Below are 16379 nucleotides of genomic sequence, written 5' to 3'. Positions count from 1 at the left end.
GTTATATACACCCATCCATTTTCCTGTGACGTCACATAGTGATGCCAATACAAACAAACATGGCGGATAGAACAGCAAGGTATAGCGACATTAGCTCGGATTCAGACTCGGATTTCAGCGGCTTAAGCGATTCAACAGATTACGAATGTATTGAAACGGATGGTTGTAGTGTGGAGGCAGGTAGCGAAAACGAAATTGAAGAAGAAACTGAAGCTATTGAGCCATATCGGTTTGAACCGTATGCAAGCGAAAACGACGAAAACGACACAACAGCCGGCGACACGGGAGAAAGCGAGGACGAATTCGGCGATCGCCTTCTAACCAACGATTGGTATGTGTTTGTTTGGCATTAAAGGAAACTAACAACTATGAACTAGGTTTACAGCATATGAAATACATTTGGCAACAACATGCACTTTGAGAGTGCAGACAGCCCAATTTTCATCAATTAATATATTCTGTAGACATACCCTCATCCGCTCTCTTTTCCTGAAAGCTGATCTGTCCAGTTTTGAAGTTGATGTCAGCAGGCCAGGGAAGCTAGGGTCGATATTCTTCTCTTGATCATCTTTCGTAGCATAGCTTTCGTCGGTAAAGTGTGCGGAACAAACGTCCAATTTCTTGCCACTTTCGCATCTTTGGGCCACTGGTGCAACTTGAATCCGTCCCTGTTCATGTTGTTACACCCTCCGACAACACACCGACGAGGCATGATGTCTCCAAGGTACGGAAAACAGTCGAAAAAACGAAAAATAACAGAGCTGATTTGACTCGGTGTTTGTAATGTGTTTGAGAAAATGGCGGATTGCTTCCCGATGCGTGATGTCATCGCTCCGAGAGCGAATAATAGAAAGGCGCTTAATTCGCCAAAATTCACCCATTTAGAGTTCGGAAATCGGTTAAAAAAATATATGGTCTTTTTTCTGCAACATCAAGGTATCAGAATCAGAATCAGAATCAGAATCAGCTTTATTGTCATTACGCAAGGTAACGAGATTGAGGCCATTCCATACAGTGCGATGTGTGCATGCTAGAAAAACAATGTGCAAATATATAAAAATATAAAAAATGTAGAAGTGCAATGAATATGGTGTGAAATGAATATATACATGAAAAAAACAAAAACAAAAACAGGGTGGTTGGTGGAATCGGTTATTGCACCGAAGAGAAGGCAGTTATGAGGGACAATGGGGCAGTCCGTTCAGGATGGTTATGGCCCTGGGGAAGAAGCTGTTCTTTAGCCTGTTTGTTTGGTTTTAATGCACCTGTAGCGCTTCCCAGAGGGCAGCAGGTGGAACAGGTCATATATTGACGCTTACATAGGTCTGGTGATAATGTTCCCCTTTAAACAGAATGGAATTTAAAAAATTTTTACTGAATGAGACACCCAGAATGTACATGAAAATAAAGAATGTGTGATTTACATTAACTATGAAGGATAAAACACTGAATATTGACAACATATGAACGTCACCCCCCCCCCCCCCTCTCCATCCACATATTTTACAATCAAGCGAAACACAACAACAATGCAACAAACAGTGAAATATGAACGCGAAGGGTAAAAAATAAACCTCACCTACGATCTGATATATCTGATATATCACTAAGCTTTAGAACTTTGTTGTAAAAATCTAATTCCGCCTCTGTGGAAACGCTCCCCCTACCCACACTGCTTGGTGCCTCGTCTGAGCTGCTGTGACTTAGATTACAATAGTAACTAATTAGATGACCATAGTAACTAATTCGATGACCATAGTAACTCATTAGATTACCTTTACTAATTAGATGACCATAGTAACTAGTATATCATGCAGATTCCAACCATTGAAATACTTTGTATAGTTGAAGACTTACGGTCATTAGAAAACATCACTGCACATCATAATGGCAGCTACAAAGATCTAAAAAAAAATATTTGGGAATGTCCGGCAGGCCAGATTGAAAAGATTAACGGCCCCCGGGTCTTAATTTTACCAGGTCTGATATGAAGTATAAAAAATAGGGCATGTTTTAAGTCTATTTGAAAGCATAATTACAGCATTTGGACTACCTGGACAAAAAGTGGCATGATCTTATGGTCAGGAATGATTTAGTTAGTCATTTTTTGCTGCACAGGTCAAAGGCAATGAAACTATTTCAGGCATTTAAAAAAAATGTTTTTATGCTCAGTATCTGGCAGAGCAGTTATGTAAAATGGTGTTATGATGCATGCCTTCATTATAACCTGTCAAGTGAAAACCATTTCAGGTGACTACCTCTTGAAGCTCATGGAGAGAATGCCGAGAGTGTGCAAAGCAGTAATCAGAGCAAAGGGTGGCTATTTTGAAGAAAGTAGAATATAAAACATGTTTTCAGTTATTTCACCTTTTATGATCATATTACGCCTATACTCATACTTGCCAACCTTGAGACCTCCGATTTCGGGAGGTGGGGGGGGGGGGGGGGGGCGTGGTCGGGGCATGGTTGGGGGCGTGGTTAAGAGGGGAGGAGTATATTGACAGCTAGAATTCACCAAGTCAAGTATTTCATACATATATATATATATATATATATATACATCCTGAAAATATGCAAACAACATTGTGTTTGGATAATTGATACTTCAAACTTGCATAAATAAATCTTAAGGAATATAACATATAACAATTATTTTAATAATTAAATATGGTCATTTTAAATGAATTATTATGATAATTTAAAATTAATTATTTCAAATATGTTTATTTTAATGGATAATTCTATGGCTGGATAAAATATAAATAAAAAATACAAATACAATTCATTTTGATGTTTTTAGCAAAATATAGTAAAAATGTATTTAGTTTTTTTTTTTAATATAATAAATATATTTATTTTTAGGTAAGATAAACATAATAATACAATTTATCTCTAGTCTGGATGATTTAGTTCTTGTCACCCTGTTGTCCTCCCGTCGTGAAAAAAGGCTGTCCTCACTCAGTTCCGCATGGAGCTGGAGGGGGCGTGGCCTCCAGCTCCGGCTGAAAATCGGGAGATTTTCGGGAGAATATTTGTCCAGGGAGGTTTTCGGGAGAGGCGCTGAATTTCGGGAGTCTCCCAGAAAATTCGGGAGGGTTGGCAAGTATGCCTATACTGTATATACCTTTATATACATATACCGTATTTTTCGGAGTATAAGTCGCACCTGCCGAAAATGCATAATAAAGAAGGAAAAAACACATATATAAGTCGCACTGGAGTATAAGTCGCATTTTTTGGGGAAATGTATTTGATAAAACCCAACACCAAGAATAGACATTGGAAAGGCAATTTAAAATAAATAAAGAATAGTGAACAACAGGCTGAATAAGTGTACGTTATATGAGGCATAAATGTTAACGGTATGTTAACGTAACATATTATGGTAAGAGTCATTCAAATTACTATAACATAGAGAACATGCTATACGTTTACCAAACAATCTGTCACTCCTCATCGCTAAATCCCATGAAATCTTATACGTCTAGTCTCTTACGTGAATGAGCTAAATAATATCATTTGATACTTTACGGTAATGTGTTAATAATTTCACGCATAAGTCGCTCCTGAGTATAAGTCGGCCAAACTATGAAAAAAAACTGCGACTTATAGTCCGAAAAATACGGTATACATACAGTACATACCTATATATATATATATATATATACCTATACTGGCTCACCTGGGCTGGCTTCCTGTGCACTTAAGATGCGACTTTTAGGTTTTACTACTTATGTATCAAATACTAAAGGGTCTAGCTCCATCCTATCTTGCTGATTGTATTGTACCATATGTCACGGCAAGAAATCTGCGTTCAAAGCACTCCGGCTTATTAGTGATTCCGAGAGCCCACAAAAAGGTCTGCGGGCTTTAGAGCGTTTTCGCCAGTACTCTGGAATGTTCTACCGGTAACAGTTAGAGATGCTACCTCAGTAGAAGCATTTAAGTCCCATCTTAAAACTCATTTGTATACTGTACACAAGCCTTTAAATAGACCCCCCTGTTAGACCAGTTGATCTGCTGTCTCTCTTTTCTGCTCTGCCCCCTTCTCCCGCGTGGAGAGGTAATCAGGTGACCACAGATCAGCCGGATCAGGATGACGTGCCAGCTGTTCAAAGTGGATCATTCCTTTTGCATCAGTTGGTGACGTCGCTGCGCCGCAAGGTGTCTACATGCAAGATGATCCCCTGCTGGCCCCACTATGGACTGGACTCTCACACTATTATGTTAGATCCACTATGGACTGGACTCTCACACTATTATGTTAGATCCACTATGGACTGGACTCTCACACTATTATGTTAGATCCACTATGGACTGGACTCTCACACTATTATGTTAGATCCACTATGGACTGGACTCTCACACTATCATGTTAGATCCGCTATGGACTAGATTCTAACACTATTACGTTAGATCCACTATGGACTGGACTCTCACACTATTATGTTAGATCCCCTATGGACTGGACTCTCACACTATTATGTTAGATCCACTATGGACTGGACTCTCACACTATTATGTTAGATCCACTATGGACTGGACTCTCACACTATTATGTTAGATCCACTATGGACTGGACTCTCACACTATTATGTTAGATCCACTATGGACTGGACTCTCACACTATTATGTTAGATCCACTATGGACTGGACTTTCACACTATTATGTTAGATCTACTATGGACTGGACTCTCACACTATTATGTTAGATCCACTATGGACTGGACTCTCACACTATTACGTTACATCCACTATGGACTGGACTCTCACACTATTATGTTAGATCCACTATGGACTGGACTCTCACACTATTAAGTTAGATCCACTATGGACTGGACTCTCACACTATCATGTTAGATCCACTATAGACTAGACTCTCACACTATTATGTTAGATCCACTATGGACTGGACTCTCACACTATTATGTTAGATCCACTATGGACTGGACTCACACTATTAACTAGATTTCATATGGACTGGACTCTCACACTATTAAAAATGTACGTTAGATCCACTATGGACTGGACTCTCACACTATTATGTTAGATCCACTATGGACTAGACTCTCACACTATTAAGTTAGATCCACTATGGACTGGACTCTCACACTATTATGTTAGATACACTATGGACTGGACTCTCACACTATTATGTTAGATCCACTATGGACTGGACTCTCACACTATCATGTTAGATCCACTATGGACTGGACTCTCACACTATTACGTTAGATCCACTATGGACTGGACTCTCACACTATTGTTAGATCCACTATGGACTGGACTCTCACAATATTATGTTAGATCCACTATGGACTGGACTCTCACACTATTATGTTAGATCCACTATGGACTGGACTCTCACACTATTATGTTAGATCCACTATGGACTGGACTCTCACACTATTACGTTAGATCCACTATGGACTGGACTCTCACACTAATATGTTAGATCCACTATGGACTGGACTCTCACACTATTACGTTAGATCCACTATGGACCGGACTCTCACACTATTATGTTAGATCCACTATGGACTGGACTCTCACACTATTAACTAGACCCACTCGGCATCCATTGCACCGGCCCCACATCTGCGGTCCCCTCCAAGGTTTTGCATTGTGCCCATTGGGTTAAGTTTTTCCTTGCCCTGATGTGGGATCTGAGCCGAGGCTGTCGTTGTGGCTTGTGCAGCCCTTTGAGACACTCGTGATTAAGGCTATATAAGTAAACAATGATAGATGATTGACTGACATCTTATTGACTCTCGTTGGTAACAACCCCCCACGCGTTTGTCAACGGGCCTTTGTTTTGATTAAATATTGTCTCCGGCTTCCTCCCACCTCTAAAGACATGCACCTGGGGATAGGCCCCTCCCACCTATAGGCCCCTCCCACCTCCAAAGACATGCACCTGGGGATAGGTTGATTGGCAACACTAAATGGTCCCTAGTGTGTGAATGTGAGTGTGAATGCTGTCTGTCTATCTGTGATGAGGTGGCGACTTGTCCAGGGTGTACCCCGCCTTCCGCCCGAATGCAGCTAGAACAGGCTCCAGCACCCGCCGCGACCCAAAAGGGACAAGCGGTAGAAAATGGATGGATGAAATTCCCTACTCTCATCTACAGTGGATTAGTTTGTTCCTCATCTCTCACTGAAAGTGTGAAGTAAGCACTCCTGACCTGTTAAGACCTGATAAATCCGAAAGAAAAAGATGATACAGTATTATGCTACCTAGTCCTGGATAGTCCCACGCCTTAATACTTCAGTCACACGCAGGATTCTCACAGGAATGAGGCAACAATACAACCATACCAATCTCCCCTGAAAAACCAGGCTCTACTCTTAAGAGAATATAATAAGTGACTAGGTTTACCTTCTTCTGGGTCATTCCGAGTCGTCGCTTCCAGAAGCGCCACGCTGGCGGCAAATGACACTCGCCTCTTGGACTGGTCACGCTGGAGACCGTTGGCGTTTCGTCCCTTCTTGTCCGCCTTGCGCTTCTTGCTCTGCATCTCCTTCTCGTAGACGGCCCATCTCTTCAGCTGCTGACTGCGCCGCTTCTGTGCCGCCCGCAGCCTCTCCAGACTGGGCACCTTGTCCAGCTGCTGCAGCTCCTGGATCAGCTCCGAGTGGTTGGCCATGGCGGGGGAACTTGCTTGATAGTGGTGTGCGTCTAACGAGGGTCGCACCTTCGCCAGTGCCCTCCTCCTCTATCCGTCCTCATTTCATCAGCATTTCTGAGAGAGCGGGGACAAAAATGAAGGATTCACTTTCCTCATCAGGGATGTAAAGGCAGGCCATAATTGCGGTTCCATACGTTTCTTGGTTTCAAAGTCATCATTTTGGGTATATTAGGAAATGCAAAACATTAAACTAATTGCAGAATAAAAAATAGACTTCTTTTTGACAAATGGAATAATTTTTTTCTTATTTTGTCAACAACTTTGTCTTCCGTTTGTTTGATATTGTCATTACTGCTACAATGGCACAGCAGTGGAGTGGAGCAGTGGAGATTGTAAGCAGCACCAAGTTCCTGGGGGTGCAGTTAACTGACAATAAATAGAGCTTGTAAATAGAGCTCAGCAGCGCATGCACTTTTTGCGTCGGATGAAAAGAGCACAGCTCCCTCCCCCCATTCTCACCACATTCTACAGAGGCACGAGAGAGAGCCTACTGACCAACTGCATCTCTGTCTGGACTGGAGCCTGCAGTGCCTCAGACTGGAAATATGAGGCGGAAAATATCATCAGGACTCCTCTTCCTCCTATCCAGGAAATCGCAAAAAGCCGCTGCCTGACCAGGGCTCCGAAAATTTGCAGAGACTCCTCCCACCCCCACCAAGGACTGTTTTCACTGCTGGACTCTAGAAAGAGGTTCTGCAGCCTCCGTAGCAGAACCTCCAGGTTCTGTAACAGCTTCTTCCCTCAGGCCATAAGACTCTTGAACACATCATAACAATCCCCTCAATTCCCCCCAAAAAATGGATTACCTCGCTGGAATATAAAGACAATAAAACATACATCCATAAACGTGGATGCATATGCAGAAGTGCAATATATTTATCTGTACAGTAATCTATTTAGTTATATCTGCTCCTTATTGCTCTTTTATCCTGCACTACAACGAGCTAATGCAACAAAATGTCGTTCTTATCTGTACTGTAAAGTTCAAATTTGAACAGCTAGAAAACAAATATTATTGGGAAGCCCACAAAGGGCCCCAGCCTCATGGTTAAGAAACACTGGTCTACATAATATGCAACGGTGGTGCTTTGGTCAAAATGTTGCTGTGGATGTTGCCCTCCAGGGGGTTCTTCGGACCACCAAGCACTGACATGACAGCCCGGTTCAGGTTCATGAAACCGTTTTTATTTTTCAATAAAGTCTGTTTCTTGCATTCCAGCAATTGTTTTTGACCTTCTCAGGCTCTCTCTCGCTCTTGCGCCAGCTCCAACAACTCTCTTCTCCTGGCTGCTGCCTTTTAACAGAGCGACAGGTGATTAGTTAACCAGGCCCAGGTGGGACCATCTACGCACCTGTCGCTGATCTCGAAGCCGATCCTGGCACACCCCGCTACGCTGCAGGTCCGCAGGCCACGCCCCCCTCCATGTTGCATAATTGTTTTACAGACCATCTTAAGGGGGCTGAAGTCCCCCGAAAATATTCTTAAGCCCCCCCTGAATAATTTGGTGTGATCCCCCCCACCCCCCAAAAAATGCAGAAAAAATCCTTACAAAAATGCAGGAATATGAGTTGAAATAAATAATAATATAACCTGTATATTAATCAGTATGATCATTAGAAAACCCTTTGTCAGCGCTCATTATCCAATCCAGTCCAGGTTTACACTGTTACCTCAGCAAGGTGGAGCCAGACCATGGCAACGTTTAGTGCGTTCACAACACTGCAGGGTAGGATGTTCGATTCAGATTAGTTTTTGTCAAATCTTATCTTTTATGTCGTCATTCACATTACAAAAAAAATGTGTCCAGACTCAAATGTGAATGCAAACGGACCCGAAAACAGACATGGTTTCATGACGTCGCACATCCTGCAGTGTTTACGGAAGTAAACCCGGAAGTAGACACACTTCAATTTGCGTATTTGTGGCAATTTCAAGGATTCTGTGCAATCAAAGTCAACATTTTGTGAACCGTGGAGAAGATTATGAGAGAAGATGTCTCCCACAGTTTTGCGGACATTTGCCTCCATGTCTGCTCTGAAGAGCGTGTTAGCGATCAGCGGTGGAACATTGATTGACCTGAGTTCCTAAAACAGTATTTTTGCTTGTTTCTGCTACTTTGTCAACTAATTTATTTTGGATCCGTCTATTATCGTCATTATTCACTTGTATTATTCATTTGTAATATAAAACTCATAATAATAATGTCTATGATATTGCTGACAGAAAAAAACGTATTGATAAGCAAATCCCACTACTACAGCTCTGCAGTGTAGGTGCATACTTGCCAACCCTCCCGGATTTTCCGGGAGACTCCCGAAATTCAGCGCCTCTCCCGAAAACCTCCCGGGACAAATTTTCTCCCGAAAATCTCCCGAAATTCAGGCGGACTCAGGTCCATGAGGACCTGAGTCGGCTAACCCACAATATAAACAACATACCTGCCCAATCACGTTATAACTGTAGAATGATGGAGGGCGAGTTCTTGGTTTCTTATGTGGGTTTATTGTTAGGCAGTTTCATTAACGTCCTCCCAGCGCGGTAACAACACACAACAACAGCAGTCACGTTGTTGTATACCGTAAAGCAGTTCGTCTGCCGTAAACAGCAATGTTGTGACACTCTTAAACAGGACAATACTGCCATCTAGTGCATTTGAAGAAAGCACTTTTGTGCGTGCCACACAGCAATGCATCATCAGAGCAGCATGGTTCGAAAAATAGTGACAGAGAATAGAACAAGGATGGACAATTCAACCCTTAACTCAACAATGAGTAGATGAGTGTTATGTGTGTGTATATGTGTAAATAAATGAACACTGAAATTCAAGTATTTATATATATAGCTAGAATTCACCAAGTCAAGTATTTCATATATATATATATATATATATATATATATATATATACATATATATATATATAAGAAATACTTGACGTTCAGTGAATTCTAGCTATATATATATATTTATTTATTTATTATATATATATATATATCCTCTGCTCCCCTTTTCCTTGAGGGGGGGGGGGCACAGGTCCGGTGGCCATGGATGAAGTGCTGGCTGTCCAGAGTCGGGACCCGGGGTGGACCGCTCGCCTGTGCATCGGCTGGGAATATCTCTGCGCTGCTGACCCGTCTCCGCTCGGGATGGTGTCCTGCTGGCCCCACTATGGACTGGACTCTTACTATTATGTTGGATCCACTATGGACTGGACTCTCACAATATTATGTCAGACCCACTCGACATCCATTGCTTTCGGTCTCCCCTAGAGGGGGGGGGTTACCCACATATGCGGTCCTCTCCAAGGTTTCTCATAGTCATTCACATCGACGTCCCACTGGGGTGAGTTTTTCCTTGCCCGTATGTGGGCTTTGTACCGAGGATGTCGTTGTGGCTTGTGCAGCCCTTTGAGACACTTGTGATTTAGGGCTATATAAATAAAGATTGATTGATTGATTGATATATATATATATATATATATATATATATATATATATATATATATATATATAATACAATAAATATATATATATATATATATATATATATTTATATATATATATACATATATATATATATATATATATATATATATATATATATATATATATATATATATATATATATATATATATATAGCTAGAATTCACTGAACGTCAAGTATTTTTTTTATTTTTTTTTTATTTATTTATTTATTTTTTTTGTGTCCTGTCCAGCTTCTCAGGCAAATCATATAGTTGATGTAGATGCCCATGTCGGCTGTTCAGATTTACTTTACAAAAGAGAAGTGTAGGATACTTCTCTTGTTGCCTTATTTGTATTTGACTTTATTAAATGTATTTATATTATCATTTAGTGCAGCCGGGCCGGAGCAGGAGGGGATAGAAAGAGAAAAAAAAAGAAGACAGAGGGGGAAATTGTGGGGACAAGAGGGGGATTAGACAGAGAGACAAAAACAACAACAGCAAACAACAACAACAATAGAGCAACATCAGCAAATATGACATGTACAAATATGATGGTAAAAGTAATAGCAAATAAGCAGTTAGCGAAAAATAAAAAATAATACAGAAATGACAATGAGCATTATTACACTACAAATGGATCAATACAAATACCAATAGAAATAGCGTTATTGATAATGAACAATACCAATAATTTACCTTTATTATCAACAATACAGTTGTTTAAATGCAACAATACATATACGTAATGATAACTTGAGATACGAAAGAATGCAGAAAAATGGAGGGGGAGAAAGAGAAGCAACCTACATTAACCTTTTAGATTGTTATAGTCACAATAGGTTAAGCTTTGTCAGTGTGCCATGTGTTACACCCAGTTTACCCTAGGGCAACAACGTTAATATATGTTTGATGAAACGTGATTATGTGCATGAGTGTAAGTATGCATATGTACTTGTATATGTACAGAATGTGTATATGTGTTTGTACAATGAATGTATATGTACAGAATGTGTATATGTGTTTGTACAGTGAATGTATATGTACAGTATGTGTATGTGTATGTTTGTATATTGAATGTGCGTGTGGATGTACAAACATTAGGTAGGTAAATATGTACTGTATTTGTGTATGTATGTGGGAGCGTAGGTACCTATGTACGTATGTGAGCATATGTGAATTTGCATGTACAATACATTCGACTCCCAGAGTGCGTGGGAGCCAGAGCACGGCCCCATCACCCCCGAGAGCCCAACCCACAAACAGTAGGCGTGGTGCCCAGGGAACCAGGGACCACCGCCCCCACGCAGCCAAGCCGGCCAGCGACAGGAACCCCAGAGCCCGGCCCACCGTACCGCCCACAAGGGCCAGCAGCAGGCCGCAGACAGACGCACCCGGCAGAGGACAGGGCACGAGAAAAGCAGGGGACAGCCAGACCCCAAGCCAGCGAGAGACCACACCCCACACGGGCAGAAAGGCGAGACGCCCCGCCCGAGGGACCCAGAGACTCCCCGCAACCGGACGGGAAGACCGCCCCCGCCCCACCGGCAACCGGGCCCCCACGAGCCACCCCCCACCCCCGGAGAGCGCGGCGAGGCCAGCCCCCGGCCACCCCACCCAAATCGGCCGCCGCAGGACCACCCAGGCACAGGGCCACGGGAACCACCCACCCCACCCGCAGGGACCCCAACGATGAAGATGGAACAACCAGCAACCGCCCCGCCGAGCCCCCCCTCTGAGGGAGGGGAAAAATTAAAAAATAATATTAATAAAATATATTTAAAAAAATAAATAAATAAATAAAAACAAAACAAAAAAAAAAAAACGTCAAGTATTTCTTATATATATATATATATATATATATATATATATATGAAATACTTGACTTTGTGAATTCTAGCTGTAAACATACTCCTCCCCTTTTAGCCACGCCCCCAACCACGCCCCCGTCCCACCCCGACCACGCCCACCCCACCCCCCTCCCCCCACCTCTGGAAATCGGAGGTCTCAAGGTTGGCAAGTATGGTGTAGGTGTGCTACTTAAACTTAATTAGTGTAGTTCAATAGCCTTAGTGTTATTTTAGAGTCGTGTTTTGGGGGCTCTGAAGAGTGGATGCACTGACAGATTAATATTAAAAAAGGTGGAGTTCTATGGGTGTTTTTTATCTTCACTTTTATCCTTTTCACCATAAATGGCAGGTTATTGTGATAGTCCATATCACCCATCCCTACTGGCCAAGTGTGGCCTGTGGGCCTTGAATGTGACACCTGTCGTCTAAATGCCTTAAATTACCATTAAAGTAATAACAGGAAACTAACAATTTTTCAACCATTTCTATGTCTTCAGTATTTGCTGTGTAATTATAATACTGTAACAATAAGTTGTAAGCAAGTGCAACAATTGTGAACCAAAGAGGTTGTGCACAGACAACATACACTATATTGCCAAAAGTATTTGGCCACCCATCCAAATGATGAGAATCCGGTGCCCTAATCACTTGGCCCAGTGTATAAAATCAAGCACTTAGGTATGGAGACTGTTTCTACAAACATTTGTGAAAGAACGGGCCGCTCTCAGTGATTTCCAGCGTGGAACTATCATAGCAACAAATCCAGTCGTGAAATTTCCTCGCTCCTAAATATTCCAAAGTCAACTGTCGGCTTTATTATAAGAAGATGGAAGAGTTTGGGAACAAAAGCAACTCAGTCACGACGTGGTAGGCCATGTAAACTGACAGAGAGGGGTGAGCGGATGCTGAAGAGCATAGTGCAAAGACTTTCTGCACAGTCAGTTGCTACAGAGCTCCAAACTTCATGTGACCTTCCAATTAGCCCACGTACAGTATGCAGAGAGCTTCATGGAATGGGTTTCCATGGCCAAGAATGCATCTAAGCCATACATCACCAAGTCCAATGCAAAGCGTGGGATGAAGTGGTGTAAAGCACGTCGCCACTGGACTCTAGAGCAGTGGCGACGCCTTCTCTGGAGTGATGAATCACACTTTTCCATCTGGCAATCTGATGGACGAGTTTGGGTTTGGCGGTTGCCAGGAGAACGCTACATTTCGGACTGCATTGTGCTCAGTGTGAAATTTGGTGGAGGAGGAATTATGGTGTGGGGTTGTTTTTCAGGAGTTGGGCTTGGCCCCTTAGTTCCAGTGAAAGGAACGTTGAATGCTCCAGGATACCAAAACATGTTGGACAATTCCATGGGATGGAAGTGAGTAAAGGCAGGTGGCCAAATACATTTGGCAATATAGTATATCTTTGGGTGGACATCCAGCCCATGTTTTCCAGGCAATAAAGTTTATTTCCACCAGAACATCCTCTGTTTTCAGGTCAACTGTGTAGTGCTGTACAAGTTCGTATACACTGCTATCATTTCCTGTTTGCAAGTTGCCTGCTAGCTTTACCATGCAACAACACTGTCCTTATCCATCTCATGCCTACTAAAGATGACTGAAGCTTTCTTACACTTCCACTTTCAAACATGTACATGTATTCACTGTTTGTTTTGTCATTCCAATACAGTGCCAAAAAGTTGTGAGCGAAAAGATCTTGGAAGTGCAAAAAATGTTCAATGTCAACAAACCTCCTGGGGGCTAAGCCCCCCTTCTTCAAACCTAGTGACACAACAAGCTATCCATACACTTGGGTAAAACGGAATCCATCCTGTTTGGGCCCCACATCAACCTTAAGAAAATCAGTGACTTCACTATTAAAGTGGGTGACATTAATATCACCAGGAAAGATGAGGTCACCTACCTAGGTTCCATTCTAGAGGCTAATCGTGATAAAATGGCAACCAAGGTAATCAAAAAGGTCAACCAACGAACGAGATTTCTCTATAAAATCTCCTCTCTGGTCAACAAAAGCACCATGAGGATTCTAGCGGGAACTCTTGTTCAACCCTTTTTAGATTACGCATGCACCTCCTGGTACCCTAGCACCTCCAAAACCCTCAAATCTAAACTCCAAACATCCCAGAACAAGCTAGTCAGGTTACTTCTAGACCTCCACCCCAGATCACACCTCACTCCTACCCACTTCTTCAAAGTGGGCTGGCTCAGGGTGAAGGACAGAGTCAAACAACTTGCACTGAGCCTAGTCTATAAAATCCGCTACACCTCCTTGATACCGAAGTACATGTCAAACTACTTCCTTAAAGGGGAACATTATCACAATTTCAGAATTGTTGAAACCATTAAAAATCAGTTCCCAGTGGCTTATTATATTTTCCGCAGTTTTTTTCAAAATTTTACCCATCACGCAATATCCCTAAAAAAAACTTCAAAGTGCCTGATTTTAACCATCGTTATAAACACCCGTCCATTTTCCTGTGACGTCACATCGTGAAGCCAACACAAACAAACAAGGCGGAAAGAACAACAAGCTATAGCGACATTAGCTCGGATTCAGACTCGGATTTCAGCGGCTTAAGCGATTCAACAGATTACGCATGTATTGAAACGGATGGTTGTAGTGTGGAGGCAGGTAGCGAAAACGAAATTGAAGAAGAAACTGAAGCTATTGAGCCATATCGGTTTGAACCGTAAACAAGCGAAACCGACGAAAACGACACGACAGCCAGCGACACGGGAGAAAGCGAGGACAAATTCGGCGATCGCCTTCTAACCAACGATTGGTATGTGTTTGTTTGGCATTAAAGGAAACTAACAACTATAAACTAGGTTTACAGCATATGAAATACATTTGGCAACAACATGCACTTTGAGAGTGTAGACAGCCCAATTTTCATCAATTAATATTCTGTAGACATACCCTCATGTCAGCAGGCCAGGGAAGCTAGGGTCGATATTCTTCTCTTGATTATCTTCGGGACGGTGTGAGCCAAGACATCCAGGGGGGTTGAGCTCGCTCGTCTGCGGGAACAAACTGTCGCCATTGCTTGCCGTGCTACCGAGGTCCTTTGTCCCTGAATTGCTCACACACTCCGGCAGATTCAATGGGGGTCTGGCGGCAGATTTCTTTGACTTTATCGTTGGAAATGCATCTGCTTTGAGAGTCGCAGGATATCCACACATTCTTGCCATCTCTGTCGTAGCATAGCTTTCGTCGGTAAAGTGTGCGGAACAAACGTCCAATTTCTTGCCACTTTCGCATCTTTGGGCCACTGGTGCAACTTGAACCCGTCCCTGTTCGTGTTGTTACACCCTCCGACAACACACCGACGAGGCATGATGTCTCCAAGGTACGGAAAACAGTCAAAAAAACGGAAAATAACAGAGCTGATTTGACTCGGTGTTTGAGAAAATGGTGGATTGCTTCCTGATGTGACGTCACAACGCGAATATTAGAAAGGCGTTTAATTCGCCAAAATTCACCCATTTAGAGTTCGGAAATCGGTTAAAAAAATATATGGTCTTTTTTCTGCAACATCAAGGTATATATTGACGCTTACATAGGTCTGGTGATAATGTTCCCCTTTAACGTAATGACCGCCATAACCACAACACCAGGGGGAGCTCTACTAACCACGTTAAACCCAGATTCCGATCTAACAAAGGTCTTAGCTCATTCTCTTTCTATGCCACATTAATGTGGAATGCGCTCCCAACAGGTATAAAAGAAAGGGCATCTCTATCCTCCTTCAAAACCGCAATAAAAGTAAACCTCCGGCAACTTCAACCCTAAACTAACACCCTCCCCGGATTGTTAATAATCAAATGTAAACAATCAAATGTAGATACTTTTTCTTATGCCTTCTGAGCTCTCTCTCTCTCTCTCTCTCTCTCTCTCTCTCTCTCTCTCTCTCTCTCTCTCTCTCTCTATGTCCACTACTTGCTGTACATATGCTACCAAGTCAGACCTACACTGTTTCAATATCCATTTCTCTGTTCTCAATTGTTGATGACTGATGATAACAACCAAACCAACCGCCGCACCCTCCACACCCCGGATTGTAAATAATGTAAATAATGTAAACTGTGGACCAGCTCTATACTCTCGGCAGGGTCCTTGAGGGTGCATGGGAGTTTCCCCAACCAGTCTACATGTGCTTTGTGGACTTGGAAAAGGCATTCGACCGTGTCCCTCGGGAAGTCCTGTGGGGAGTGCTCAGAGAGTATGGGGAATCGGACTGTCTGATAGTGGCGGTCCGCTCCCTGTATGATCAGTGTCAGAGCTTGGTCCGCATTGCCGGCAGTAAGTCGGACACATTTCCAGTGAGGGTTGGACTCCGCCAAGGCTGCCCTTTGTCAGCGATT

General features: G+C 42.5%; 1 protein-coding gene across 6 annotated transcripts in view; it reads right to left on the bottom strand.

Moving 5' to 3' along the window:
* Nucleotides 1-16379, bottom strand: part of ppp1r16b (protein phosphatase 1, regulatory subunit 16B) — a 276451-nt gene that overhangs the window by 157645 nt on the left and 102427 nt on the right. For all 6 annotated transcript variants that reach the window (XR_012050324.1, XR_012050325.1, XR_012050323.1 and 3 more), the window contains exon 2: nt 6380-6743. Coding sequence is in view for 2 of the 6 variants with exons in the window: in XM_061937730.1 (XP_061793714.1) it covers nt 6380-6647 (268 nt within the window). In the remaining 4 variants the exon portion in view is untranslated. The remainder of the gene's footprint in view (nt 1-6379; nt 6744-16379) is intronic.

The sequence above is a fragment of the Nerophis lumbriciformis genome, linkage group LG03 (genome assembly GCF_033978685.3).
Source record: "Nerophis lumbriciformis linkage group LG03, RoL_Nlum_v2.1, whole genome shotgun sequence".
Lineage (NCBI taxonomy): Eukaryota > Metazoa > Chordata > Actinopteri > Syngnathiformes > Syngnathidae > Nerophis > Nerophis lumbriciformis.
Note: the sequence above shows the minus strand (reverse complement) of the source record. Positions and strands in the feature narration are given on the sequence as shown.